This window comes from Paralichthys olivaceus, chromosome 19, assembly GCF_024713975.1.
Source record: "Paralichthys olivaceus isolate ysfri-2021 chromosome 19, ASM2471397v2, whole genome shotgun sequence".
NCBI classification, from domain to species: domain Eukaryota; kingdom Metazoa; phylum Chordata; class Actinopteri; order Pleuronectiformes; family Paralichthyidae; genus Paralichthys; species Paralichthys olivaceus.
In genome coordinates, this window is record NC_091111.1 from 1,745,906 (window position 1) to 1,773,244 (window position 27,339).

The 27,339-nt window shown below is 40.7% G+C and overlaps 1 protein-coding gene across 1 annotated transcript in view; it reads right to left on the bottom strand.

Annotated features, from left to right (window-relative positions):
- Positions 1-255: 255 nt before the first annotated feature.
- Positions 256-27,339, bottom strand: part of lama4 (laminin, alpha 4) — a 29,897-nt gene continuing 2,813 nt past the window's right edge. The window contains exons 2-40 of the mRNA XM_069515085.1: positions 24,468-24,569; positions 24,229-24,356; positions 24,055-24,135; positions 23,015-23,229; positions 22,392-22,492; positions 20,791-20,971; positions 20,236-20,319; positions 19,973-20,124; positions 19,379-19,489; positions 18,980-19,091; positions 18,700-18,864; positions 17,584-17,777; positions 15,054-15,170; positions 13,841-13,989; positions 12,767-12,908; positions 12,565-12,658; positions 12,367-12,483; positions 11,805-11,990; positions 11,484-11,623; positions 10,966-11,130; positions 9,575-9,720; positions 8,518-8,680; positions 8,286-8,419; positions 7,715-7,886; positions 7,385-7,516; positions 7,157-7,299; positions 6,483-6,612; positions 6,124-6,261; positions 5,776-5,909; positions 5,063-5,227; positions 4,743-4,896; positions 4,440-4,633; positions 4,126-4,315; positions 3,857-4,012; positions 2,964-3,123; positions 2,040-2,167; positions 1,827-1,920; positions 911-1,030; positions 256-835 (exon numbers count right to left, since the gene is read on the bottom strand). Coding sequence (XP_069371186.1) covers positions 690-835; positions 911-1,030; positions 1,827-1,920; positions 2,040-2,167; positions 2,964-3,123; positions 3,857-4,012; positions 4,126-4,315; positions 4,440-4,633; positions 4,743-4,896; positions 5,063-5,227; positions 5,776-5,909; positions 6,124-6,261; positions 6,483-6,612; positions 7,157-7,299; positions 7,385-7,516; positions 7,715-7,886; positions 8,286-8,419; positions 8,518-8,680; positions 9,575-9,720; positions 10,966-11,130; positions 11,484-11,623; positions 11,805-11,990; positions 12,367-12,483; positions 12,565-12,658; positions 12,767-12,908; positions 13,841-13,989; positions 15,054-15,170; positions 17,584-17,777; positions 18,700-18,864; positions 18,980-19,091; positions 19,379-19,489; positions 19,973-20,124; positions 20,236-20,319; positions 20,791-20,971; positions 22,392-22,492; positions 23,015-23,229; positions 24,055-24,135; positions 24,229-24,356; positions 24,468-24,569 — 5,535 coding nt within the window. The 3' untranslated portion in view covers positions 256-689. The remainder of the gene's footprint in view (positions 836-910; positions 1,031-1,826; positions 1,921-2,039; positions 2,168-2,963; positions 3,124-3,856; positions 4,013-4,125; positions 4,316-4,439; positions 4,634-4,742; positions 4,897-5,062; positions 5,228-5,775; positions 5,910-6,123; positions 6,262-6,482; positions 6,613-7,156; positions 7,300-7,384; positions 7,517-7,714; positions 7,887-8,285; positions 8,420-8,517; positions 8,681-9,574; positions 9,721-10,965; positions 11,131-11,483; positions 11,624-11,804; positions 11,991-12,366; positions 12,484-12,564; positions 12,659-12,766; positions 12,909-13,840; positions 13,990-15,053; positions 15,171-17,583; positions 17,778-18,699; positions 18,865-18,979; positions 19,092-19,378; positions 19,490-19,972; positions 20,125-20,235; positions 20,320-20,790; positions 20,972-22,391; positions 22,493-23,014; positions 23,230-24,054; positions 24,136-24,228; positions 24,357-24,467; positions 24,570-27,339) is intronic.

Consider the following 27,339-nt stretch of genomic DNA (forward strand, 5'->3'; position numbering starts at 1 on the left):
ATTGTCACTAATCTAATAATAAAGATGTTTATCATATTCCTGACATTTAAAATGGCAGTGAAATATATATATTTTTTAAAAATGTCTAGTTTTGTATTACAATTTTAATACAACAGTTATAAACTGTTTAATGGATGAGCTTAGATACTTATTCACTACTACGTTTAACTACACAAGATAAGTGTTCATGAGGGCTGTTAAAATAGCAGACTTACTTTACAATACTATAAAAATAAACAGGGAAGAAGCCCAGGCTTGGATGTTACAAATTATTTATTAATCAGAGATAAAACAAAAAAATTAGAAGGTTTTGAGCTTGTATAAAAATAAGCCAGTAAAATTATAAAGTTGGGTCGTGGACCATAAAATATCATCGAATGTGTCTTTCAAACTGTAAAAACAATAAAAGTCTCAATTATGGACACACTGTAGATCCCTCAGGAAGGTTCTGATCTTACTAATGACAGATTTATGGATGTTGTTCTTCCATGATTACATGTGGATGATTTGGTCATGTGTGGGACAATTCCCTGTATAAACAAATTCAAGACAGAAACAAAGACAAAAATCTGACAGTATGAAAACAATGACAATACTTGTCTTAATGGTAATGTTTAACAGAAAGAGACGTGTTTAATGTGTTTGGTCAGTGCTCTACTGGATAGTGATGGCCTTGACAATGTTATTTGTTATGCTGCTGGGCAGGTTCCCACGCTGACGGCTCCACTGACCACGGCGGCTTTGCTCAAGCTCACTGGGCTGTTATTGATGGTCAGGTTCCTCATACAGCCGATGTAGGGCTGTCTGGTGGGAAGGCTCTCTGGAAGGAACAGATCTGAAAGGAGGGAGAGTGTCAGCGAGATTACAAATGAGAAAGTAGAAATCAGAAGAAGTCATGCTCTTTACTCACCTGGAGCTCCACCTATGAACACTGGCTTTCTAGTATCTGCGGAGCTGGCATTGAGGGGTCCCACCACGTGGTTGATCTCAGAGTCCACATCCAGCTGGACAACATTGGCATCTCGGATCACTGAGATCATTCAGGACAGGTGCAATAGTTTAGTCAAAAATCTCCTCAGAATCTCTAATCTCTGGTAAAGATTAGCTTTGAAACCAAAGCACTGTGACTTCCTGTTGACTACTAATAGAAAGGGTTGGGGTTAGCAATGTCTCACAGTGCACACATTTGCAACTCTCATGTATTTGACTATGTTGTGAGTCCATCTGCAGATGCTGGATTGATTTTAAAGACCAGTGCTGACTTTGCTCTTTATGAAGAGGAAATTCCACCACACTACAGCTGTGTATACAAAGTCAATGAGCAAAATGTGCAATAGTTTTCTTCTGAAATGCAGAAGAGAAGATGGAAAAATATAAAGCAGCATAAAAGTGGCATAAAATGGACACACATACTGCTATATTCTTTCTGTCAAATTACTTTCTATTGTAGAAGAAAATATTTCAAATTATTTCCATCGCTAAATGTTGACCGTCAGACAGAATTATATTGCCTTGATGTGATGCCTGTCTTCACTGTGCAGCGAATAAAACTAATCTGAACCAGCCACAGGATTTGGACTTGAAGGAATTTTTATTCTTCCACACTGTATATGATTTAATTGTATTATCACACCTACAACAAATTTGTGTTTTGAACACAGTAATCACATGAATACTTAAATTAATCACAATAAAGTATTAATTCTGCAAAAAGCACCAGCAAGTGACAGTGACAAGCTAAGTGCCCTCAAACAAACTTTAAAAACGCTATAGTTCAGTATAAGAATTCATTTTAATTTTATTTGTGTTTGGAAGAAAATTCTCACCTGTAATTCGGTGCCAGTTGCCAGCACACAGACCCTGTCTTGGAGACACCTTTGTGAAGAACTCATGGGTTCCATCGTTTACAAGAACAACAACCTGGAAAAACATGAAAATGGTGCTCATGCTTTCGAAAAAAAATGATATTTCATTTTGTTCAACTTAACCTGACCAGTGTGTGCAGTTTTCTGTATAACTGTATAACCGTATAAACTTACATCTCCTTGATGAGCGTACATGGTAACAAAGCCATCGGCTGTGAACAAATGCATTAGCACCCCAGATGCCACACGGGGGCGCACTTCCATCACCAGCTCAAACTTCAGCCCCAGGTTAAAAGATTCATCTGAGAGAGGGAAGCAGACAGAGCAAGATGAAGTGAGCTCATGGTACTTCATCCATTCTGGAAAGCACCTTTTTGCTGCATTTATCAGCCATGTTTCTCTGCGCTGTACCCAGAATGCTGCCGCTCTGCTTCTAATACAGTCCCCAAATATTTTAACATATCATCCCTGCTTTAGTATCTAGCATGTTTATTGTAGGATTGATTTAAACATTATTTTAATCACATTTAAAGTCAGGCATGGGCAGACCTCTCCCTATATTTCAGACTTTATCTCCCTGAAAGGCAGGATGCAGTCTGAGATTCTATGGTGTTGCTAACCAGTCCAAACTCTCGGCTGAAAAGACAGAGCCTTTGCCGTGAGAGCCCCTATGCTTTTGAACAATCTGCCAGAAAAGTTTAGACTAGCAGAATCAGTTACACATCACTTCTTAAGACACATCTTTATAAAATAGTATTTGTTTCTCTTATTATCTCTCAGTTAGGTTTATGTGACTCATATGTTTTGTTGTAAAACACCTTGTTACTGGTATTGAAAAGTTATAAATAACTAATAAAAATAATGTTATAATTGTAATTATTATCCTTATTATTATGTGAAGTTACTTGACAAATTCAAAAGACGCAGCTCCAATCCTAAGTTCCTCTGATTTGTATGCTGCCAAAAGTAATTTAGTGTTACTCTCTGTGAGACTGTAAAAAAAAGCAAAATGCAAATGTAAGGGATTTAAAAGTAGTACTCAATTCCTCTCTGACTGAAGTTTGAGGATTAACAAGCCTTTGCCTACTACAAATGTACCTAGCACAATGTATCCTCCTTCCTTTGAGAAGTATGTTCCTGCCTCAGAGAGACCGTCAAAGCAAGGAGTGACCCCAAACGTCTCTGTCACAGAGGACAGCCAGTGTCCATCCAGCTGAAGGTTCTTCAAACAGCCAGTGAAGCTGTATGCAGAGTTTGTCTAAAGAGAAGTGCAGGGAAACTTACATCAGAGGTATAAACAAAAAGAATAGGGCAGTGTAGAAATACATGTGACATCATGTGTAAATAGAAAGAAGATCTATCCCGTTCTTTTTCTTACAAAGGAAAAGTTGAAGTCATAAACAACTGGTAGAGTGCTTGGAAAGAACAAGGCTAACTTTCTTTCTTGCAATGTTAAGAAAATGAAAAAAATGAATCTTGGATTTGTCCATTTATATGGACCCACTCAAAATTGAATGGGTTCTTCCTTTGCCATAGCTACGACCTTCCACCAAAATTCATAAAGTTGAGTAGTTTTTGCGTAATGATGCTGATAAACAAACAGACAAAAAAACGGTGATGAAAACATAACCCCCTTACTAGAGGGGTGCTTGAAGAGTACATACATGTCCCTTCGCCAAGGTTAAAACCCTTCCTTGTCATGTTAGAGAAAGTGGAAAAAAAATCCCTGCATTTTTTTATGAAGTGATAATCTGACAGTTGTATTCATGCAGCTTTGAAAATCAGGATGCTGAATTCTGAGGGGAAAGTGTGGCAGTGGTGGTTTCCTTCTGTCAGTGTGAACAGCAGAGTTACATGATCATGTGTTTTCCAGCAGATGCCAAAGGGCTAATAATTACAGATATTTGATATAATATTCACGTGGTTCAAGTAATCCTGCTGTGTATGTTTTTAAGTGTAAAACTTCAAACCAAATCAGTTTTGACCCATACCTGAACATTCTTTAGAGCTCTCCCAGGAGGAACTCCACCGACATAGAGGGGACTGTTGACATGCCAGGAGATGTTGCTTTCCTGTACTCTGTCCTCCATTACTGTGAGCCCATCAAGTATTAAACGCCCCATTCTCCCATCACGGATAAAAATAACCTTCATTGGGAGAAAACAGAAGGTTGTCACTGCTAATCTCGCCACAATGCTAAACACGCACTTACACAACCATACATTCAATACTGATACATGGAATATATTTATAAACTTACATTGTGCCATGCACCATCATTGTATTTCTCCACACTCTTGATTTTGACTCTCTGCTCTGCTACATTGAAGGTGTATACCAGCTTCCCTTGGGCCAAGAAGAGAGCCATGAAATTGTCCTCTTGGACATCAGATACATAAAAGATGAGCCCAAAGGATGAGTAAGTCTTCAGGGACAAGGAGAAGTGGGACCTGGAAGGTGAAAGGTGTATGTAGTCATTCGTGCTGCCATAAAGGAATCCTTCAAAGACTCTGTGAAAGGGAGGTTTTTAAAATAATTTGACCTTGAGGTTACTTATAGTTCTGCTAGATGTACCTCTCTGAAATGGAGTCTGGGAGATCTGTGTAGTGCTGTCTGCTGTTGGCGATGCCCCCGTAGTGGAAGGCTTGCTGAGATGCTTTGGGACTTGAGGAGAGGTAGCAGGGCTCAATGTTTAGCTCAGAAGGCTCCTGGTCATCACTCTTCAGTTCCATCAGGCCTAGAGGGAGGCTGGACTTGTCGCTGGTAACCTTTAAGAGTGTTTATTGAATGTCACTGTGACTCAAATATTTACAACCAAATGAAAAGCATGCAACCTCAAAAAGCAATCCTTAATGGAAGGCAATCTTTCACTCATACCTTCTGCGACTGGCCATATTTGGCTCTGGAGATGTTCTCCCTGTGCCTTGACAGCAGAGCAGCAGGGGGGCGCTGGATTGGACAGTCCTGCAGGGAGGTCTGCACCTTCTCTGTGTACCGCTGGAAGTCCTCAGGCTCAATGTCCCGGTCTTGTCTACAGAAACACAAACAGAAGGAGGGTGAGCATGTGAGTACAAGAGTGCCATGTAAAAGTTATAGATGCTCTCAATATGCTATCATGTCTTCATAGCAACTAACACCCTGTCCTTAACCTACTTTATTTGAGAGTGACCTCCTCAAACAAAGCTGTAGTGATTTACCTGTTGATGTAGGCATAACTGATGCAGCCTGTGAAGTTCTTGAAGCTGCTGCTTGGAGACCCTCCGTAGTAGAAGGACTTTACAGCAGAGCCCGATGAGGGTCTTGTGGCTGACGATGGACGTTTCTTCTCCTGTTTGTCTTTGTCATCCACCAACAGAGAATACCTACAGTGAACAGTTCAACCAGTTAACAAATTTGGTTCTGACACTTAGTGTTGTCATCAATTCACTGAATTTTCTAACTACCTGCTTAAGTGTGAACCCACTTTTCCTACCATCTGTTTACCTAGCATCTTTTTTTAATGCAGCATATTTAAACTAGAGAAAAACCACTGGGGAGTCAGTAACCATTACACAATACTCATGGGTTGCACCACATCCATTGTTAATGTCAATGTGATCTTACCTACACACCAGTAGGGTTGGTATGAAACTAGACACCATGCACTTGCTTATCTAGATCTGAGAGTTTCAATGATCGCATGAAAGATAGTTAAGCAATTGAGCAATTAAATTAATAAGAAAATGTCCATGCCACAAAAATGATACTATAAATGAAACATTGACGGAACAACACAGGAAAAATAAAACAATTAATACAGGACAATAAATAAATGTGCGTGTGATGACATCATATATTAATGTGGAAACAAGATAAAGAGGGGGTGGAACAGCTGCTGCGGGATTCTGCAGCTGCTCAGTCAAACACTTACTTCTGATTGTTCACTGAGGCCACTAAGAAGTGTGTCCTTCCATCACTGTATTGTTTCTTGTGTGATTTGACTCTTGTGCCTCTGGTGTTCATCACCACTGCTCCGTTCTCCAGGGAGATGCTGAACTCATCAGACTGTAGAAGGAGAAAATATAATTACCCAATATAATTTGTTATAAGCTATATAGGTACTATGGAGTATATTTGTCATTCAGCAGCACAAGAAGGTCTTATAAAAAAAGTCCTGTTCTCCATTACAGCATTCTTTGTAATTGTTTCTGTTGGTTCTCAGAAATTAAACTGACACCTAACTAACAGATTTGCAATACAAACATGGATTTGTGTGTACCCCTTCACTGTGGTAGAACAGAAGACCGCTGGGCTGAAGTGTTCTGAAGTTGAGTCCTCCCTCAAAGCTGTCGCAGGGTGAAATCTTTCCTGTGGATCCCAGGTAGCTCTCTCCAGTGAAATAGGCCTTATGGGACATCTATCATGATAAAAAAAAAAAAAAAAACTCACTTTCATCACCCCAAAGCTTTCACTCACCATGCAGCCTACGGATAGGATTTGACAAAACTCATACAAAAGCTGTAGGGCAACAAAGTGTATGTGCAGATGTGTGTTGATCTATGAGGTACCGATTCAAAAGGGACATTAACAGTGCATCATCAGTGACAAAGTGAGAAGGGAATGTGAGGGAGCACTTACAAAGGACTCCTCAGGGCAGCCACTGCTGATGCCAATGGTGCCAGGCTCCTCGAGTAGGTTGAAGTCTTTTTTCTGGAACTGGAAACCTTTCACACAGCCTTTAAGGCTGACTACAGCAGACAGCTCTGGCCTGGGATGACACACATACAGTATTGTCACCATCATGAGGATGTCTGCCTGTTCCGTAGTTATGACATTGTTCAATAACAAAACTGTATTTGCGAAAAGATCATGGAACAGAAATGAGGCCACAGACAGACAAAGTTAGCAGCTACTAAGTTAAAGGTACAGTGTGCAGAATGTAATGACCTCTAGTGGTAAAGTTGAATGTTGCAGCTGAATATTTGACCTTTGTCATAACAAATATTGTGTTTTGTGTGGTCATTGAGACATTGACCTTGGACCACCAAAATGCAATCATCCTTAAGTTGAAAATAAAAGTTGGGCCAAATATGAATATGCTCTCTCAAAGCATTTCTGAGATATATGTTCAAGAGAATGGAAGGGAAGTCTGAACACAAGTACAAAGAAACTGAAACTCCAGCCACAGCTGTAGCTGGAGGCATAACTAGAGTTAGACAAGGGGAGTAATTACTGCGGTAGAAACATGACTTATCTTCAGACTTTCAGAAATCAAATCAGTTTCTCTTTAATGCTATTATATTTTTACTCACCTGGATTTGAGGACACTTGACGGAGCCCCACCGATGTATATATCTGAGAAGGGCAGTGTGGTTTTTGGATTCTCCATAGATTTAACATGGCTTTTGTCCACTAGTAGGATCACCTTCTTTGACTGATGGTAGATGACTGACAACTGTGCACAAACCCCAACACGAACAGTTATAGCAAAACATAATTCATACATGTTCAGCCAACTAAATTACAAATGTGAAATGTACCTCATGGTATCGTGCGTCATTTATTTGCAGTTTTGGTAAATTATTGTCCAAAAGCCTCGGCCCATCGCTGAAGCCAAAGTCATACATTAGTCGCAAAAAGCCATTCTTCAATTCTAAAAGGAAGAATTTGTCCTGCAAAAGAGAAAATAAAATGCATAATATTTTATTGCAGTTTATGATTAAATGTGTTTCTGCACTACTACTTCAACCGTCACGGGTATGTGAAAGAAATGTTATATAATACCATACAAATTGCTGTATAGGGCAAGTTCCTGTCTTAAAATATATTTCAATATGTCACTTGTTGAGGACGACAATCTTTGGACTTACCCCATTGACCATGACAAAAAGGACGCCATTGTTTGCAACTGTTCGTACTGCGATATCAAATCTGGTGACAACACCAAATTTGCTCCTCCTCTCAATGTTGTTGATGAGAGCGTAGCCTGTTCCATCAAAGAGATAGCTGGCGATGCGACTCTGTGAGAATGCCAACTTGTACCTGAGAGAAACATGAGAACCACCAAAGAACAATACCAACGTCAACACAAAACGAATGTTTAGGCCCAGAGTCAAAATCTACTTAAAGTGGTTGTGTTAACATGGTGCACATTCACTCAGTCGTCAGTAAATTAGGTACACCCAACTAAAACTAATACAAGCGAGATGTTGAGCTGTATTGCATTTTTTAAAAATGATAGGAACACCTAACTAAATGAAAAAATACAACTCAACAGCACAACAAACTGGAGCCAAATTCTCCTACTGACTGATTTTAGCGTGTTCATTTTGACTGTGTGAGCCACAGGCAGATACTCTTTATTCTGCTCTGTGGATTGTGTTTTGAGAGAACAGAGAATGTGGAATGTAGATGAGCTAATCCAGACATGTAAAAGTGTACCTGGGGCATGGCGATGATGTCGACACATCAATTTTGTGAGTCTCCTTGAAATTGTACAGACTGATCACGTCATTGTTGAGCGAGGCCAACTCGATGCAGCCCACAAAAGGAGCGAGACTCAGAGGAGGAGGAAGCTAGGTTGAAAACAATTACACAACACAATCCCATGTAAAAAATACTGCTTATTAAATAGATATTTATTTGTATTTAGGACATTTTTGAAATATATTACCCTGACATCTGGTGGGACACCACCAACAAAGAACACTATGTCCTTGGGGTCAATGTCAAACAGTGAGTCTGTGCCTGGAGCCTCGCCTTTCTGGATGAACTTCTGCTCGTCTGTGGAGCTCTGACTGGGGACGGTCAGGAAGACTTTTCCATGTCTGCCCAACCTTCAGACAGAAATCACAAAGACACAAAAGTCATTTTAATACCATCTAGCTCTAAGAGACATGTGGGATGATGAGCTTGATTTGTGTACCATGGATCTCTCTTTTTCGAACTTGCAACCTCCAAGTAAGATAGAGTACAGTTTTGATGTTATATGTCATATTATAATTGGTTTGTTTGAATGTTGCCAAATTGAGATTTGATTGTATCACTAGAATAATCCATTCTCCTAACTTTTCACTGAAGGCAACTTCACCTACTGTAAGTATCTCTGAGGTCTTTTTGTCTGCAGTCCATGTGTTGTACACTAATTTCTGCTAACAATCCCGTGATGCAGTATCAAATATTAGTTTTCACTGTTGAGCAAACTATTGAGTTGATTTTTATCTATTTATTGATATCGTGGGGTTATAAATGAGGAGGGATTTCAGACACAACCTCTGCTTGCAAGCAATCATCTTATTCTTCACTGTTTGTCTTGTCAACAAAAAAAATGAGATGTGAGCTGCTTCGACAGCATGTGCTGAAAGTGTTTGCACACACTGTCAACTTAAAGTATTTTGTAAAATATTAGGTATTGAAAGCCCTATGAGACAAATTGCAATTAGTGAATATGGGCTATACAAATAAAATTAGATTGATTGATGGTATTGCTTAAACAAGATATTGCATTGCTGCTAGTGGCCAGTGAATCTACAGGGTATCCAAAAGTGTTTTTTCTTCATTATAAATTTGTTTGTTTGCAGTAACATCTTTAAATTTCAGCTTCAGTCTGATGACAATGGGGAATCTGACATAAAAGCCAAATCACTTGTGTGTGCCACTTGAACAGATCTGTTTGTACAAGTGCTTCTTGTCCAAAGTTGATGTCTCCAGGGCCCATTTACACATCTTACCTCTCTACTTTGATGTAGTTGAAGACTGCAGGCCATTGGCTGACAGGCTTTGAACTCAGCGGGATCTCAACATCCTCCCCCCCGAGGTTGTACACGTACACCAGGTTGTCGTTCTTGATAGCCAGACCCATGTAGTCTTTCGTACCCTGAGGACATAATCATCAGAAAACAACAGAGTGAGTTTTCCCAGCAGGGCCTTTGGCAGCTGGTTAATATGCGGTGCCGCCCCCTCAAACATCCTGAGACAAAAAAGCCCGTATGAAAATGTTGAACATAATAATTTATATAATAATAATAATTAACTCATACAATACTCCTGGTAGACCATAAGTGCCTGTGAGTATTCAATATAAGTTGTTTTCAATTTATATCTGGTTGATTTCTGTCTAAATACATATACTCCTGGGTGTGGGGCGTCGGCCAAATGGTAGTGAATGGGAGGTTTTAAAGTTTGGGCAACCACGGGATCTGAGGATAAAGGAGCTTGGTCCCGACAGACCCTATTTACAGATTCAGCAGCCGGGAAGTGATGAGGACGAGCTTACACACGTGGGTGATCCCGCTCTTGTTATTAGAAACCGAGTTGACTAACTGGAGGTGGTGTAAGTAATAACATTTATTGCTTCCCCTGTTTGCTGTTTCAAAGTGTCCTGTGGACAGCGACTGGGGTGCGAGACCTAAATACATCTCAAAAATGTAAACGGTGTGAAAGTTGCCGCAGTCATTTAAACACAATGGGGCAACATTTTTGCGGCAGGCTTTGCATTGCTCAGCAGCTCGATAAAGCCTACAGGATTGGCATATTGTGTTGTTTTTGGTTAGCCTGGCTTCAGTTTATCCCCCCCCCCCCCCCCCCCCCCCCCCAGTACATTTTATTACCACTCACCACTGCTTTATAACACGATTCTCCTCCAGGGAAACCTTGGTTTAACCTGGAATACAGGCCGAATCCTAATACCAACACTACTGCATGCAGTACAGTTTAGTCGCAGTGAAACCACCAAGGTAAAATGTTCAACAGAACACAGAGGCCTCACATTGTGTAGCTGCTCTCTTTCTGTGCCCCCCGGTGGGCGGGCTAACGGTATTTATGTAAATGAACTCTAACTTTGAAGCTACTCACATGCAGCATTGTCGCAGGCGTCTCTTGGAGACCTTTTGAATGGGGCAACTGTGCAATTTCAAAGGCTGTTATTCCTGCTCCCACGATCACAACAAACTATTCATATCCACAAGCTGCTCCCTGCACGTCATCATTGACCTCAGCCACCGTGTGCTGGTCTGCGAAGTTTTAGCAACGGCCATGGGTCACATACCCAGCCACTACATTAAGCAGTTGGTTCCCTCAACGCATTGTGAATCAACGAAGGAGCAGCTAAATCTCTCCTTACATTTCTGTCTCCCAGGTAAAGGATGAAACGGTCCTCAATGGGATCCTTGTCAGGGTCCACTCTCATGTACAAGCTAATTGTCGTCACTGTCTTCAGTTCTTCCAGGTTACTGTGAGGGTGGACCTCCACCGAGGACTGGCCGTTGAACTTCATGGACACCTGGACCTGGGATTGAAATCAAACCACAGAGACCAGTGGTGAGCGCAATACTGTATGATACATTGTTTTGCCATTCAAATTACATAGCTACAAGCATCTTGCTATGAATAACAGGTTTGAATTTTAAATAAGTTTATGATTGTGTAAGAAATAATGCAACAGATACAAACATGAGGTGTACAGAAAAAAAGGTTTTGAAAAGAAGTATGCAAACTTTTCACTCTAAAAGTAATAGATAAATAAATCATATACACGTCTATCTCTTGACGACAAGTCTACACTGCTGCTGTGTTCTTCTTGGGCTAGAATTCAGCATGCGTCTCCTAGATCTACTGCACTTGAACCATGTTTTCACTCACTTTCTTGGCCACGCTCCTGGCCTGGGCTATGAGCTCTCTGATCCTCAGGATGTTGGTGGTCACGTTGTTGACAGGCTTCTTCTCCTCAACCACCTTCAGTTTGTTCAGCAGCTCGGGAACGAGGACATTCAGGTTCTCCACTGCAAAGCAGGTTCAACAGAAAAAAACATTTCACCATGATTTGTAAACTAAGAAACTAAGAAATCAATTGAACGGTTAGCAGGGTTCACACATGATGTTATTCATGAACGGTTTAATTCTAATTGCCTGCTGAGAATCATTGAAACATTAAAGATACATGTGTTGCCCTGAGTCTAATACCAGTTTCTCCGGCAGAGGAAACGGCCGCTTCATAAGCAGCTGTAGAGTATTCATTGTTTCTCATGTTTTTGGCCCATTCCTCAACCTTGCTGCTTATGGGCGTGATGGTTTGAAGGACCTCTGCTGAGTGGTTGAGCGTCCCCTCGACCACCTCCAGGGTGAACTCCAGACGCTGTGGTGTTCCGTCTGGAAACGGACGCAGTGGATAAAAGAGCGTAAATTTGTGTAGTTGATGAGTGGGTTATCATTCCAGTGTGCAGAACTGAGCTCCATGGATGATGCTCTGACAATATGAAAGAGGCCCTATTTCTTATATCCATCGGTTGTCATTATAACATCTACATAAAATGTAAACATGGTGGCTTTCCATCCAAATAATTTAAGTGTTATTCATGTGAAAGCTGAAACAGCAGCTACACTATAGTTTCCTGTTTCAGCTTTCTGTCATTTTTGGGCATGCCCCCAGACTCCCAGGCGATAGCTGGCAACTCTTTCCCACCGGCTTGATACCCTTTAAAACCCAGTGTTTGAACAGGACATGCAGTCAACACAATTATCTTACCTCTCTGAATTCCACTGATATCCTGCACTATGTCTGCAAGTTTTTGGGTGTTTTTATCCATGGTCTCTTTGGTCTCCTCAATGTATTTTAGTTTGTCAATCACCTCAGTTTCAACCTCTGATAAAGAAAAAGAATTGTTAATGACATCCGACTGGGACTTCGGCTGTAATTATATCCGTGAAGAGAACAATACCATACCAAATTGTTCAGAGTGTAATGACACAGATTCCTTGAAAACATTGTCGCTCTGTGTTACAAGGAGTCCAAGCTGAGTGTTGATCCCTGCGACAACCTTAAACACAGAACACACAATTATGGTATCAATTTTATATTACAGCAGATTTATGTTATATATATTATATTATAATACATTATATTTATGCACTATGATGTAACCTACATCTTCAGCTCTTTGGGATAAGTTGAAGGTGGTGAGTGAGGTGATATTTGCATCGTCAATGTATTTCACAATGTTGTTGTAGACGTTGGCAGCACTGATGGCTCTCTGTACAAAGCCGTTGGCATCGCTCGCTCTCAGATCCCTGGAGGAGACAGGACAATAATAATTAACCATCTGATTCCATGTGTCTAAATTGCACATACATGATCAAATATTCCCAGTGCCCGTGATCATCACATTAAAATGCACTAATTGAATTAGAGAAAATTATGACAATGAATCAAAATAATTCCCTTAAATCGGCTGCTCATAGAAACAACACCACAGAGAATTATCATTCCACCTGTGCAGAGTTGAGTGTGTGCATGTTTGCTTGCTCACTATGCATTACAAACTGATGAAGTCATACCAGTGTGTTTCAGCATTTTCTGCTGCCATCAAGTTTTCTTTCAATATTTAAAAAGTAGTTTTTTCAGTCAAATAAAAAATAGCAGATACACTCTATTTTTGATTTCTATCATTTTTGAGATCTAACAGGAAGACAAGCAAAATTGTAACAAAGTCCATGGAGCTACTTCTGTTTAGGGTATTGGTATTGTAGTTGTTGGCTCACTGGCTCAATAATTCTTTGATCAAGACTAGCACATAAATAACTAAACAGCTTTTATAGAATATGGATGGGAATATCTATATTTCCTTGTTTTGCTTTTCTGTTAATGTGTCCCACAAACAAATACTGTGCTTTTTGAATCCAAAGCTTGATATCTTTCTCCTTTGTGCTATAGAGCTCCATTAGTGAAGTTTATTTTTAGTCATACATACATTCTTACATACGCCATCTGCAGAAATACAGACTAGTGCACCACATGTTTATTAACCTGCTGCTGCTCCCTTTAAATACATCAATTCTCCTGTTTTAAGTATGATTTTTAAAGTTAGGGTAACAAGGGTTGCAAACAGGGTGAAGAAATATTGAGAGGGATATTCAATACATTTTGAGAGAGTGACCAATGTGCCTGTGTTGTTTATTTTTGCTGATGTGCATGGGCTCGATAATGTGTTTGTAAGTCTCACTCCTCCAGTTCATTGGCCTGTCTCTCCAGCTCCTCAGCATGCTCGTCGGCCCTCTGAACCAGATCTCTGTCAGCCAGCGAGAGACGCTGCGTCTTCTCAGTCAGCTTTTGGCTGGCGCCATCGATCGCTGCGTGGTACTCGGTCACATTCTGTGCAGAAAAAGGAACACATTCATTCCACTGACTTGTAACCAGTAATCACTCATCTTTCACTAACATCATTTATTTTGTGATCACTCAAACTCATGAGGACACACACACACACACACACACACACACACACACACACACACACACACACACACACACACACTCCTCAAGTTAACATGGTTATTGCTGGATGATTGTAATTTCGAACAGAGTACTCCGGCACTAAAAAGGACTGCTGAAGGACAATCCATAAACTGCCTCCAAATCAAGTTGACCAGCTTTAGAATCTGGCATAGGCCGGGAATGAATAAATCCAATGCAAGGCTGAGATACTGCAACCCCGTAGGACAGTCTATTAGGTTATAATACATACTACCTCATTCAGTAAGAGGAAACCTTAACATCATTATACAGCAGGGGCACTGATTATTCCTCTCTTCCCCTTGCACCAACCTTATGAAACTGTGGTGTCTGAAATGCTATGTTAGTCCTCCCCATAAAAGAAATGTATCTTTAGGTTTGAGGTCCACAGGTTTTGAGGAATATGGAGAAAGCCTGAACGTATGGTAGGGCATTAGGTCACAGTTCTAAGTGCAACACTAAATTTGAGCTAGTGTCGCCTCTCTTCTTGTCACTGGACAACCGAGAAGAGCTGGATAGAAACCAGATGTGTTTACTTTAAAATAATGAAAACAACACTCCTATATAAACGAGGAGTTGAAGTTGCCCCTCAGAGGAGATTCACATTGGCCCCGAATCTCTCTCCAGGCAGCAGCAGAAGAGATTCACATTGGCCCCGAATCTCTCTCCAGGCAGGAGAAGAGATTCACATTGGCTCCGAATCTCTCTCCAGGCAGGAGAGATGCACATTGACCCCGGATCTCTCCATATGCAGATTGCATTGCTTGTATTGATGCTGAACTTTTTTGTAATAAACTTTTAATACAATTAAGACGGTGTCATCGGAGATTCCTTCATCATCTTCACATCATCGCAACCCCAATATACGACAAAACCACTTTAGGTTCAGGTGGAAACAGTCCTCACAGTAATGTAGGCCTCACCTGCACCATAGCATCCACCTCAGCCACAGTCCTTTCTGTGTCAGAGATGAAACCTCTGGCTGCTTCCAGCGTGTCATTGACTGCAGTGTGGTCCTCCGTCAGCAGCAGCTGCTTCGCCTGGGGGCACGGGGAAAATGTAACCACACTTAATCATGCAGTAATTAAAATAGTGTGTCTGGATGACTGAATCGGTGCACAGTCAAAACTGTTTGTGGTGTTAGTAGTTACATGCTGGAACACTTAATCCTTCTCCCCATTTCTGTGAAGAGCTCTGGTTGCATGGTTGCATGTCAGAGTTATCTTGCCACCTTTACTCAGGGAAGTCACTGATACACTAGAGCCGTTATTTAATCTTTTCCTGCAGTTGGAATTGTCTGCACCTGTCCTAATGTGTTTTGCCTGTCTTCAGTTATCCTCTGTGTATTCAGTTCCTTTGCTCCCAGTTCACTATGCTGTGTTGTTTTTTCAGTTGTGTTTTGTTCTGTATCATCTTTGTTACCTGAGTTTGGGTTCTTTGGATCTCCTGAGTTATTTTACGTGACTAAAAGCCTGTTTTTGTCTTCATTAGATTCACCTTCACCGGCCTTTGTTTCTATGCCTGCATTTTGGTCCTGCTTCGCTAAATGTGACAGAGCTACACAATGTTTTGTGATGCTTAACATCTCACACAATATCACACAAAACACCTTCAAAGTATAATTTTACATACTTTACAGTGAGTGGATTAACCTGGGTGGTATTTGGACGTTGGCGATTTAAGTTGGCAGTACCCACACCCAACCTTTTGCTTGACCACTGCATGACTAAATATGGCACAATGCTGAGATGGTGTGATTGGCTGTGGTAACTCAGCAGCGAGCACACCGTGGCTGCAGCTGGTGTCAACCGGTTTGTGCTGAAGAGCCCCAGATTAGGAGATGCTCTGTGTTTTGTCAGTGCACCATTCATGGCATTGAATGGGAGACCCTGATCATGGAGATCCCCATTACTGATAACATGTGAACACACACACACACACACACACACACACACACACACACTGTACAGCCGCAGCTGTTCTGTGCAGCAGACCCACAATGTCAACTGGGGCATGGTAACAAGAGAAACACCAACTTCCTGGATCCAAATTCCAACCACATTATTTTACACAGTTGTAATTCAACAAATCCATGATGATGACATTTTAATACACCATACAAACTGAAGAATTTTTTTTTTTTAAATCAAAACCCTTGTGTTTCTACATCACTGCCAAACATTGTACAAGGCAGATGTAAGCTGTCTAGATGTTTTATTATGTTCCCTGTCCAGCAGGCAGCCAATGATTTCTACATCCCACTTCAGTGTGAACATAAACTTACTTGAACTCTCAGATACTGCAGCTCACAATGAGCTTACAATCCGATTTCCTACTTAGAAAAGATGATGAGTAGAAAAAAATCAAGACCCGTACACCATAAAATAGTCATGCGTTATAGAAGGCACAAGAAACAATCATGAGGTAAGGCTACACTATGCCGTACAGCTATGGAGCAACATCTCTTTTACCTCTGGTTTGGTTCTAACCATCTGCTGAGATATCAATTTTTTTAGTAGCTAAATGTTCCACTGGTGACGACAATCCTTCATCCAGTGAAACCACCAAGATTTAATAACTGTATCATAAAAATGTGAATTAAAACTGGATGAAAAGTCAGTTGTGATGCTTGTGGCTTCTGTTATATGCACAGGGGATATCAAATATTGACACCAAACAAATTGACCATATGTATCTCAGTCGAAACTCCCAGCACTGTGTTTTAATGGCATTTTTTGGAATTTGCAGTGTGAGGCACTTCAACAAAGAATTTAGGGGTATAGTTAAACTTTAATACGTGTGTATCCATGGATGAATTAAGCTATAAGTTAAATATTCCTGCCCAGAAGTATGTACATATCACAAATATGCATATGAGCACCTCTGCACCTCTGCTATCGATCAACACTACACTGTTTGCTGAGCAGTCAAAATGCATGACTCTGTTTTGGGTTACTCTCCAAAAGTTTGCCAGAAGCTGAATCTCCTCTTACAGTAATTCCATTTCGTTTTGAGTGCATCAGGCTATGGCATGATGTCCATGTGCTAGCAATAGATATTGTCATGGGGAAAAAAATTGCATTGCAGCATTACTCATCCCCCAGTGCGGGCCTCCTCCTAATGTAACAGTCCAAAGCTCCCACAGATGGTTTAGTGTTTCTGTTCTGTCCTTAAAACCATGCAGAATATGCTTCTCTGACTTGCCTGGCAAACTGCAGCCAGATCTCCCTCGCACTGTATTTAGCAACAGACTAAGGTCCTGTCAGACCAGGTACTTCCTTGTGACTGAGAATAGCTCAACATTTTGAGTTAAGATGAAGCACATAGCACTTTGAGAACAATTCCCATGCCAGCACATTCCCCCGTGGTGGGGAGGGATGACTGTGAGCTTTTAAACAAGACTATAAACAGATGAATTTATAGTAACAAACAGAATAAGAGTGGAGCGCTCACCTCGCTCCTCTGGAATTTGAGGATGTTGGCTCTGTTCATGTCCTCCGTCTCCTGCACGTTGCCGGCTGCTTTCTGGAGAGAGGTCTGAGCGTCTGATAGCTTGGTGGAGAAGCGGGATAGGACCTCCCTGACAGGTGAGAGTCGGCCTTCTGTGCTCATCAGCTTCTTCTCCAACTGACGGATACGCCTCAGCACTGAAACACAATCAGAAACACGTTACTTTATTGTCACCGTTACCTGATACCAGCAACAGTCTTAACGTTCCAATACTAACCTAAGGCTAACATAAACACATTTTCATATTAAAACATAGTGTTCTCTTCTTCTCTCCATTTGGTTGCAAAGATGAAAAGTAAGAACGGTGATGTATTTTCCTGGACTGACAATGAGATAGAACTGTTACTGACAGTAAGTATCAGCAATGCTGTGCATTCACTGCTGGTAGTTTGGTCATGACTGATATAACTACTCAGAAAGCAAATGTGTGTGTCCACATCATTGTTTCAAAATGTCTCTATTTTTGTTCGTCCAGACGAAATTGCAACCCTATAGAGTTTTTAGAATAAGTCCTAATTTCCAAAGTCATCTGCCATCTTTCACTTAGTTTAGTTGGTGATCATAGTGGTCTGTTAATGCTCCGTTGGTCTCTTCTGGTGAAAATGTATCTTTTGCTGGGATGTTTTTGTTTCTTTGTAATATTCAAACTAAAGAAGGACTTGCTGGTCCGGAATTTACAGTGCTCAAATCAACACCCTCAGGGGATTTGCTGCAACAGTATAACAATTCTCCAGCTACTGTTATCATAGCCTTTATCATCGATTGATTGATTATTGATTATTGGTTGAAAGTCAACAATTGGGTTCACCCACATGCACACAGTTACTGAACATGTGGGGGCTTTTTACATGAGGTAACAGTTCTTCTAACTGTTGCCTCATTCAATTTCCATTGCAATGGTCAAAAGTGAATTAATTACATTCAATGTCAGGAGTGCCATGCAATACCAAGCTAAATCTGAGTGCACTATACACAGTATAGTACACAATGTAATTATTTCTGCTGTATGTGCGTGTTTCTTCTTTCTTTCTTCTTCTGTCATGTCTCATTTGTACTCACACTCATGAGCCTCAGTCGACTCGTCAGTGGCAACAGGCTCTCGTGGGGACAGGTCCAGATTCCTCATCCTAGTCAGCATTCCCTGTGCTATCTCTGTGTTGCGTCTGACCAGCTCTGGGTCCACATCCTGCTGAACACTGTACAGCTCCCAGTCGTGGATCATCTCTGCACACACATGCAAACATATTAACATATACGGACACAGTAATCACAGTATGCTTCTTGCACCCAGTGTGTGCATTAGGTGCTCAAAAGTGTGAGTCAGCCAGATTGTAGGTACCTTCAATGCGAATGTTGAGGTCAGTGAGGTTTGTGCTGAGCTGGTCAGCCAAGGTAAAGGTCTCTAGCGTTTCATTATCAAGCCTCTTCCCCAAAGTCGTCACCACACTCTCCTGAAAAAAACCATACGCACAAATCAGTGCCTGCTGGTGGCATTAATCAGTGGCTATATCATTTGCTTCTAACACACTATGACTCCTGGTTGTCTTGTAAAATAAATCAGATATAACTGGAAAAACTGTAACTCTACTTTATGTATTGCAAAATCCACGTACTATAAACACAGGATGCAGTTTCAGCACCGATGTACTGAAAAACATTGGCTCGAACAGCTAAAGACTTCCAGGGACTTTAAAAATAGTCAGTGTGCATGAAATGAGTGAATGACTTTGATTCTGACCGATTCTCCCAGCTGTTTGATGTCTAACACCACAGTGTCTGTGGCCTCCTCCAGGTCCCCAGTCTGCGCCTTCATTGCAGATGACTTGTTTCTCCAGCCGTGAAACTGAGCCTTGATATAACATATCATGATTATTAATGAGCATGATAAAAAGCCCAACGCAAAAAAGCAAAAAGACAACAGTGAACAATGCCATGCCATTTTTCCTTTATCTAAACTGCATCACCATATGTCTTCTCAAGTTGCACTTTTTAAAACCACACACTTTGACTGCAACTCCATATCGAGATAGTGGATGTTGAACATGTTAAGATCAAGTTAACACATGAGAAAACAGATATGAACAACATAGACATTCACTTATATATACTAGATGTTTTAGCTTTTACATTACACTGAATGTTTTCAGCTGCCTTCTGCTGATGAGAGTGAGAGAACCCAGTAAATATACTGGTCATGACATCAAAACAATGAGCTAAAAGCTGCTAAAAAGCGCCATAGAGCACTGCAGCTGACACAAAGCACACACATCCATTGTTCATATGAAAATACTGATTTCTGCAGCTTTAACTCTTCTATTTATACTTTTTTTACCTGCAATCGATGGGCTGTGTAGTTGTAGAATTTGAGCCTGTCGTTAGCAGCAGCTCCAGTAGAGATGTTCAACACTCCAACTTTCAGCTGATCCAGTGTCTTGTTTGACAGACGTAAGTCCCCAATCAGATGCCAAATGCACTCATCACAACCTGAAACCATGGTTCAAACACTTAGAAACAGAAAAGACAAACCAAGTGTTGTAATGCTATTATATATTACATATATTATATATCTCAGCTATGGTTGAGAACTCCACTTACTGATGTTGCACAGGTTTACTGTTGCAGCCTCTGACAGGCACTCTCCCGTGTGCATGTCACAGTGTCCGCTCTCACAATCGCACTCTATAAAAAACAGATGCAGAAGCATTTCATCATACAGCGCTGGTAAGGGAGTTCTCTACGTTTCTTTAAATTCTCGACCAGCTGTAAATGGTTCAGTGCGGTCATCAAATATACTGTATGAGTCCCACAGATGGTATCTTGGCTTCAGGCCTGCACATCTGTCTCGTGGCCTCTCTGGTGAGGGTCTGTTTTAGCAGCTGTTTGTGCGAATACTGTAGATTTGGGTTCCATGTCGAAGTCATCCGCCCCTCCGTGGAGAGTCTACGGCCACAGGGTCACAGCTCTCAGCAGATGCTTCTCTGACATCATGAGTACTACTGTGTTAGTGGGTGTGGGAATGTGAACCCTTACTGCAGCTTTTTTTTTTTTTCACTTGGGAAGCGATAACTGGACTGATTGTTTCGACAAGTGATTGAGGGCGTTTTATTCAAAAGAGAAAAAGACTTGCTGCATGACAGTCAGAAGACTTACTCTGGCAGCCGGAGGGGCTGTAGTCCCAGTGACCTGGGAGGCAGCGCTCGCAGTAACGCCCGCCGGCCCCTGGGCGGCACGGACAGCTGTGGGTGAGAGGATGGCAGGTGGAGCGAATGGAAGCTGGCCCACATTCACACCTCCGACAGCCCTGACAGCTGGAGAAACCTGAGTAGCCCTCCTAGATTGCAAACAAACGAAACGCTGTTAGATCCCAGCCTCTGCCTGTTTCAGTTCGGTTTGAATCACATTGTCATGTATCACTGAAAGGATGATTCTGATCTAGGTAACACTTTCTATTAGGGAACACACAAAGTGAACATATCCAAGCACTTGGTTGTAACTCATGTACAACAACTTCCTTACTTACCATCAATAAGCAGTAATTAGGAGGTTATTAAGGGAAAACTGTTAATCAATGGAGTAGTTGCAGAATAAGGTCATTAAGAATAAGGCATTAATAAGTGCTTTATAATGACTAATAAAGAGCCAATATGCCTCTAATATCCATCCAGGGTTTTATTTTGGCTCTTAAGCACACCTAAGTAATTTCTGTAACCTGAGAACGTTGATATTACTGACATGACTAACGCTGGTTGGAAAGAAACACACAGGACTGGTGGTCAACACACTATCTCTTTATTCAAATTATCTAGACCACTCAACTATGGAATGGGATCCTATGTCACATTTTGTATCCGTCAGTCAATATCCTGGTGCTGCTGGAAAAGTTATAAAGGACATGTTTGTGTTATCTTTTTACTTTCCACCTTAACTTTTCTTCCAAACATTGCTTACACATAAGGTGGCCTTCAGGTCACTTCCACCTTGTGCTCTTCAAATGAGAATTTCAAAGCGTTCAGCTGTATACGTCTTAAGTATACACATAAGAATAAACCCAAGGTCTTTCACTTTAACTGATGTTTCAACTGCTTTCAATTAGTTTGACTTGACACCTTGCTTTGACCAAATACATGTCAAATGACATTTCAACTGCTTTCAGTTTTTTTTTCTTCAGCTAACAGTTGATTTATTTTCATGTTATACCTCTTAAATGAGAGTTTTCACAGTACCACTTGAACTGTTTTCAGTTCTTGATATGAGCTAAAGCGTCATGTTAAAAAGAAGTGTTTGTTTGTGTTCAACGATTCACAGTAATGCAGAGCGTTCACTTCTGTTGACAACTCAACTCCTTTCAGCTCATTAAAGTTCAAGAAACTTAAAACCCTTTCATTTCTTTAAGTGCTTCGACTTCAGAACAAAATGTTTCATATGCCTCAACTGCACATTTCCAGCAGCACTTTTTTTCAGATAATCTACACTTGTCTACACTTTTTTCCCCAAATATATTTGGATAACCTGAGGATTAAAAAGGTTTTTTTTACTTTCTGTGTGTTTGTGGCCTTGTTGTGCTTCTTTTTAGTCATTTCTGCATTTAAAAAAATGTTACCTTATATAGTGCAATTTTAACATTACCAACCATATTGTTATAATTGTTTTGTAATGAATCTCATCTACACAGTCTTCTAACCCTGCTTCATACAGGCTCCCTCAGAAAGAGATACCAGTGGATCTGTGCAGAGTCATAAGGTTTAGCTCACCTCACACTGGTCACAGAGTCGGCCCGTGACACCTGGTTTGCAGTGACACACTCCTGTCCTGTCGTCGCATGAGGAGGTGCCGCATTTATTGCACAAGCACTCTGGAACAGACACATGCAGTGATGAGAACATCGGAGGTCAAATTATGTCACAGGCACAGTTATTTTTGGACTTCCAGGGCCTCAAAAGGGATACGCTAGTCCTTGATCCTGGATTCTGACCTTGTTTTATTTTTCCACTGAACAGTATTAGGATTAGACCACAAAGCCATTAAAATGTTTGGTGCTTAATATTGGATATTTCTCAACTATTAATTATATAATTAAAAACATATAACAGCAATTCAACATAATGATATATCAACTCCAATATGGTGGAACTTAATAAGTTAATATCCAACACTGACATAGAAGAATACTGAGCTGCTGATGACCTTTCCTGCTTTCATTTTACATCCTGCTGTGTGAGGGTTAAGATGCAGAAGAAGATTTGTTCAGGTCTCAAACATCAATATCTTCACTAAAGCACAACATACTCATACACATGCATAGAGCTATTAAACTATGGATCAAACATGTCGTAAATGAGGGTTAAAGATGTTGGAGTTTGTTCATTGCTCCCACCTCTGCAGTTCTTGGCACTGATGGCGTCGCCGTAGAAACCTGGAGCGCACCTCTCACAGTTGGCACCGGCAGTGTTTCCCCAGCAGTGTTGGCAGTGGCCTGTCATATTGTGGCACTCATTGAAAATCAGGTTGGGGTCGGAGTTACCATTGCAGTCGCACCTCTTGCAGGAATTATCAATCTCCATGGGGTTGCCGTAGTAACCTGGCGCACACCTGGATGGGAAGAACTATAGATGACTGACAATATTATGGCCTGCTGCAATGGACAATTTGAGGAAAATCAAAGGCTCCATCCTTTGGATGGTCCCTTTGATCTTCAGTGTGAAGAGTTTCTTTGTGGGGAGGTTTTTAATTAACTTTGCTCCCTGTCTATTTTAATTTAGTTTTTTTTTAAGGAACCCACAGACAAGGGACCATTTGTGCATTCAGTTGCTTGTTACTAGTCTAAGTGTAGGAAGCAATAATGATGGCATGTGAAATGTAATAAGTGCCTAATTTTTCTTTTGGTCACTCAACCCAGAAAAAATGTTGCATCTTGTGGCAGCAATGCATTTTTGTTTGGTTTCCAGTTGAAGACCATTCACAATTGCTGCATTAAAAAATGGATTCTGACTTGTTCTGGCAGACTTGCAACAAAACTTGTATTTAATGGTGACATTTAGTGATCAGATTAACTATATATATATATATATTATCACGCACATTACGTCCATTGACTGTGGAAATTAGGCAGAGGAGGCTCAAAGTGCTGCAAGCAAAAACAAAGGGTCATCTTCTTGATGAATGTGTTTCTCTCCCATCTTATTCAGCTCCCTCCTTCAGCCGGTTGTTACACCTAACACAACTTGCTCATCAGCGTCAGGAGTTCAGTTGTTATGACAGTTTGAGCATGAGTTGGTCCACTCAAAAAAAAAATGTTATCATAGTTCCTGTTCAAGGCAAGTTCTATTGTGACTTTGCTCTGTAACCTACAGTAAACAATCTTGGACATGAAAACTTCTCGGTTACTTGGTTGTTTGGACCCGTGTCAGCACTGACCTTTCACATAAATGTCCGGCGTAGCCCTCTTGGCACTTGCACCGCAGAATGCCACTTCCTCTGTCACAGCGCACTGCGAAGCTGGCAAAACACACAGGGGGAAGGTATTTGAGTGATTACATACTGCTTGCCAACATGTAGCACTGAATAACAAACAAGAACAGACTGACTTACTTGTTGGAGGGGACTGAGAGGGGACAGGCACAAGGTCGGCAGGTGTGTTGTCTATCTACCCTGGGCACCAGAATGTAACCATCTTCACACATTTCACAGAAATCCCCTGTACTGTGGTCCTTGCAGTTCTGAAAGGGAAAGGTTAAACTTATGGTACGTTGCTTCTCATAACATTATAACAACTCAGCAATATGAACATTGATCATTTTAAAGCATGATAATCGGGATGGATCACTTACTCTACAAATGCCAGTGATGTCTTCACAGGAGTCAGCGTGGCCTTTACAGTTACATGGCAAGCATATGTTTTGTTCACTGAGGAAAAATCCCTTTGCACATTCCTGCAAACAGAAATGTACAGTAACCAGTTGAATTTCATATTTTCAAAGTGTCAAAACAAGGGCAGATTGACCCACTAACTGACCAACATTACCATAATTAGGTCCCAATGGTCAGTGGTAAAAATACTACAATGGACAGAGATTCATTTAAATTAGGTTTATTTATATATTCCAAACATACAGTATGGTGTCTCAAAGGGTTTTCAGTTTCTGAGCCAGCCTGAGCTAAAGTAGATGAAATAATCCTCTAACACCTTAGAACATAAGAACGGGAAATAAGAAAATCACGGGAGAAGCAATTTAAAGATGAATCCCTTATTCTCAAGGAGACAGAGACACAACATGAAACCAAGTATTTATCATCAACTGAAAGTAGCTACGATAGCCAATACTGTATTTCCGATACAAACTAGGTGAATCTGCTAAATATTTCTTCAACTCTTGGTTTTACAAATCTTACCTGATAACAGGTTACTATGCAAAAATAGATTACTGAACATGTGCACCAAGATTAAGGGAACAGAGCCAGAGACTAAACAAATCTTCAGGAATTAGACATGCTCATCCACAATAAAGTCCAGTTGTCATGTACACATGTACAACTCCTGAAGATACCCTGACATGGCTGACTGAGAACCTTCACAGGTATGTCATCAACAAAGTCACAAGGCTCAGTACTAATCACAGTATACGAACGGGTATTTTTTGCTAACACTTTTTATATACATAGCTACTACAGTAACGGCATAGAAGCTGATAGTAATTTTTTTTACGTAATTTATTAAGGAAATGATTACTAAATTATTATTACTAAATTTATACTTAATAACAAAGAGATTTAATGTGTTTCACAGCACAGCAGTTGTCAGTCCATTTTGAAAAGTAATGTAGTTGATCAGCAGTTAATGGTGTAATCTTGTTAAAAATACAATATACATAAATGTAAAAATTATACACCTGAAATAACGACCCTTTCCTTTATTTAATATTCCTGATAATAGATAATCAATGAGTTTAAAGCATTGATTAGAGTGTTTCAGACAACACAGTGCATTTTTTATAACTGCACAAAGTTAATTCAGAGGAAACTCCTCTCAAATGTGCTGTTCCCTCCCATTTACAGAATGACGATTTAAAACCTGCATCCTGTCTGATGTTTGTTCACCACAGTTTCTCAGGAAAGTGTGATGTCAGAGTTCACAGCCGTGTACCCCCCCACCACCCACACACACGCATACACACACACACACACAATTCTCATAGAGTTCCGAGGACACTCATTGAAATCCTGCATTCTTTAACACTCACCCTTTCCTTAACCATCACATTTTAAACTTTAACAACTCTAAAAGGCAAGTTCAAAACAGTCGTAGTTGTATCAGAAAACAAGGATCGGCCAAAATGTCCACATTCCAGAGGTCTAAAATTCAAACAGGCCCTCAAAACACACACACACACACACACACACACACACACACACACACACAAACACACACACACACACACTCCCCTTTGAGCATTAGAGGGAGCACCATTCAATGAGGCATACAAACGTACAATAGCAGCAGTCTGTAAGAACTTCATGCTTTGACCTCCTTGTTCCACCCAGTCAACGGGACATTGATACTGTGAGCCAGAAGATGGAACATTCCCCAGTTATGCAGTACAGTATGCCTACATGTGATTCGCAATTCCCTCTGATTTATTCACAGACACAACAAAATGCTTCTGTAGCCACATAATGTGAAACATCCTGTGAACAGCGGCACAGAGTTTTCCTGCAGACCTATTTCCTGTGGTTTTCCCTGTGCACATGCACTGATAGAGGACCTATTGATGAGCAGGCTCACCATTTCAACTGTCAATGTGGGAACCTTTCATGTCAACACATCCTGAAAATTCAACTAATGTTGCAAATGGGAGAAAGGAGATATGTTACCTCCAAATGGTAGCCCCAGCCATTAGGAGCAGTAAACCACAAGTTTATGGGTAAACCACAGAGATCCAGTGCTGTTTACCATTTGTAAAGACACTTAAAGGAGTTTTGAAATGGTTCCGCTTCGTGACAGTTGCTGATGGTGAGAACAGCTGCAGTGTGTATACACAAGGGAGTATAGGACGGGGAGTCTAGGGTTGGAGGGAGCTGGAGCAGATGGTGTAGAAGAAGAAGGATGTGGACTCTTCAGACTTCTCTAAAATGAGAGGAATGCATCTCAAGTATACAACCAAGCAGCTTGTGGAACAACATGTTTCTCCCCATGTGTCCATGATTTACATTTCAAGATAAAAGAAATCAGTATCTCATATGTGCTTGTTCACACAACTTTTTGTTCACATTGTATACATGATTTCTATTTTTAGATTTAATTGTTTTTATATTGCAGGTTTACTTTTTGCTTTTTTGATGTTTCCTATTTTTACTATGCCCATCGCTGCTGTGACATGGCATAGTCCCCCCTTGTAGGACTATGAAGGATAAATGATTATCTAGGACTAGCTCAACATCCTTAGTTTCTTTTTGATAGTGAAGCTGGAGTCACAATGTGATAGCGCACCTTATGATCGAGAGTAAAAAAGGGGGGGACTGACAAGTCTGAACAACTTGTGTCAGAGCTACTTCTTAGCAAACAACAGTTTATCCATGCAGATAAAAGCTTTGATAAATCCAATACACTGTATCCATCAGTGACTAGCTGTTGACCATAGTGGGGCATTAAGAAGAGTCAAATATTTGTTTGGAGTTGCAGAAGACAGAAAAATGACTAAAAGT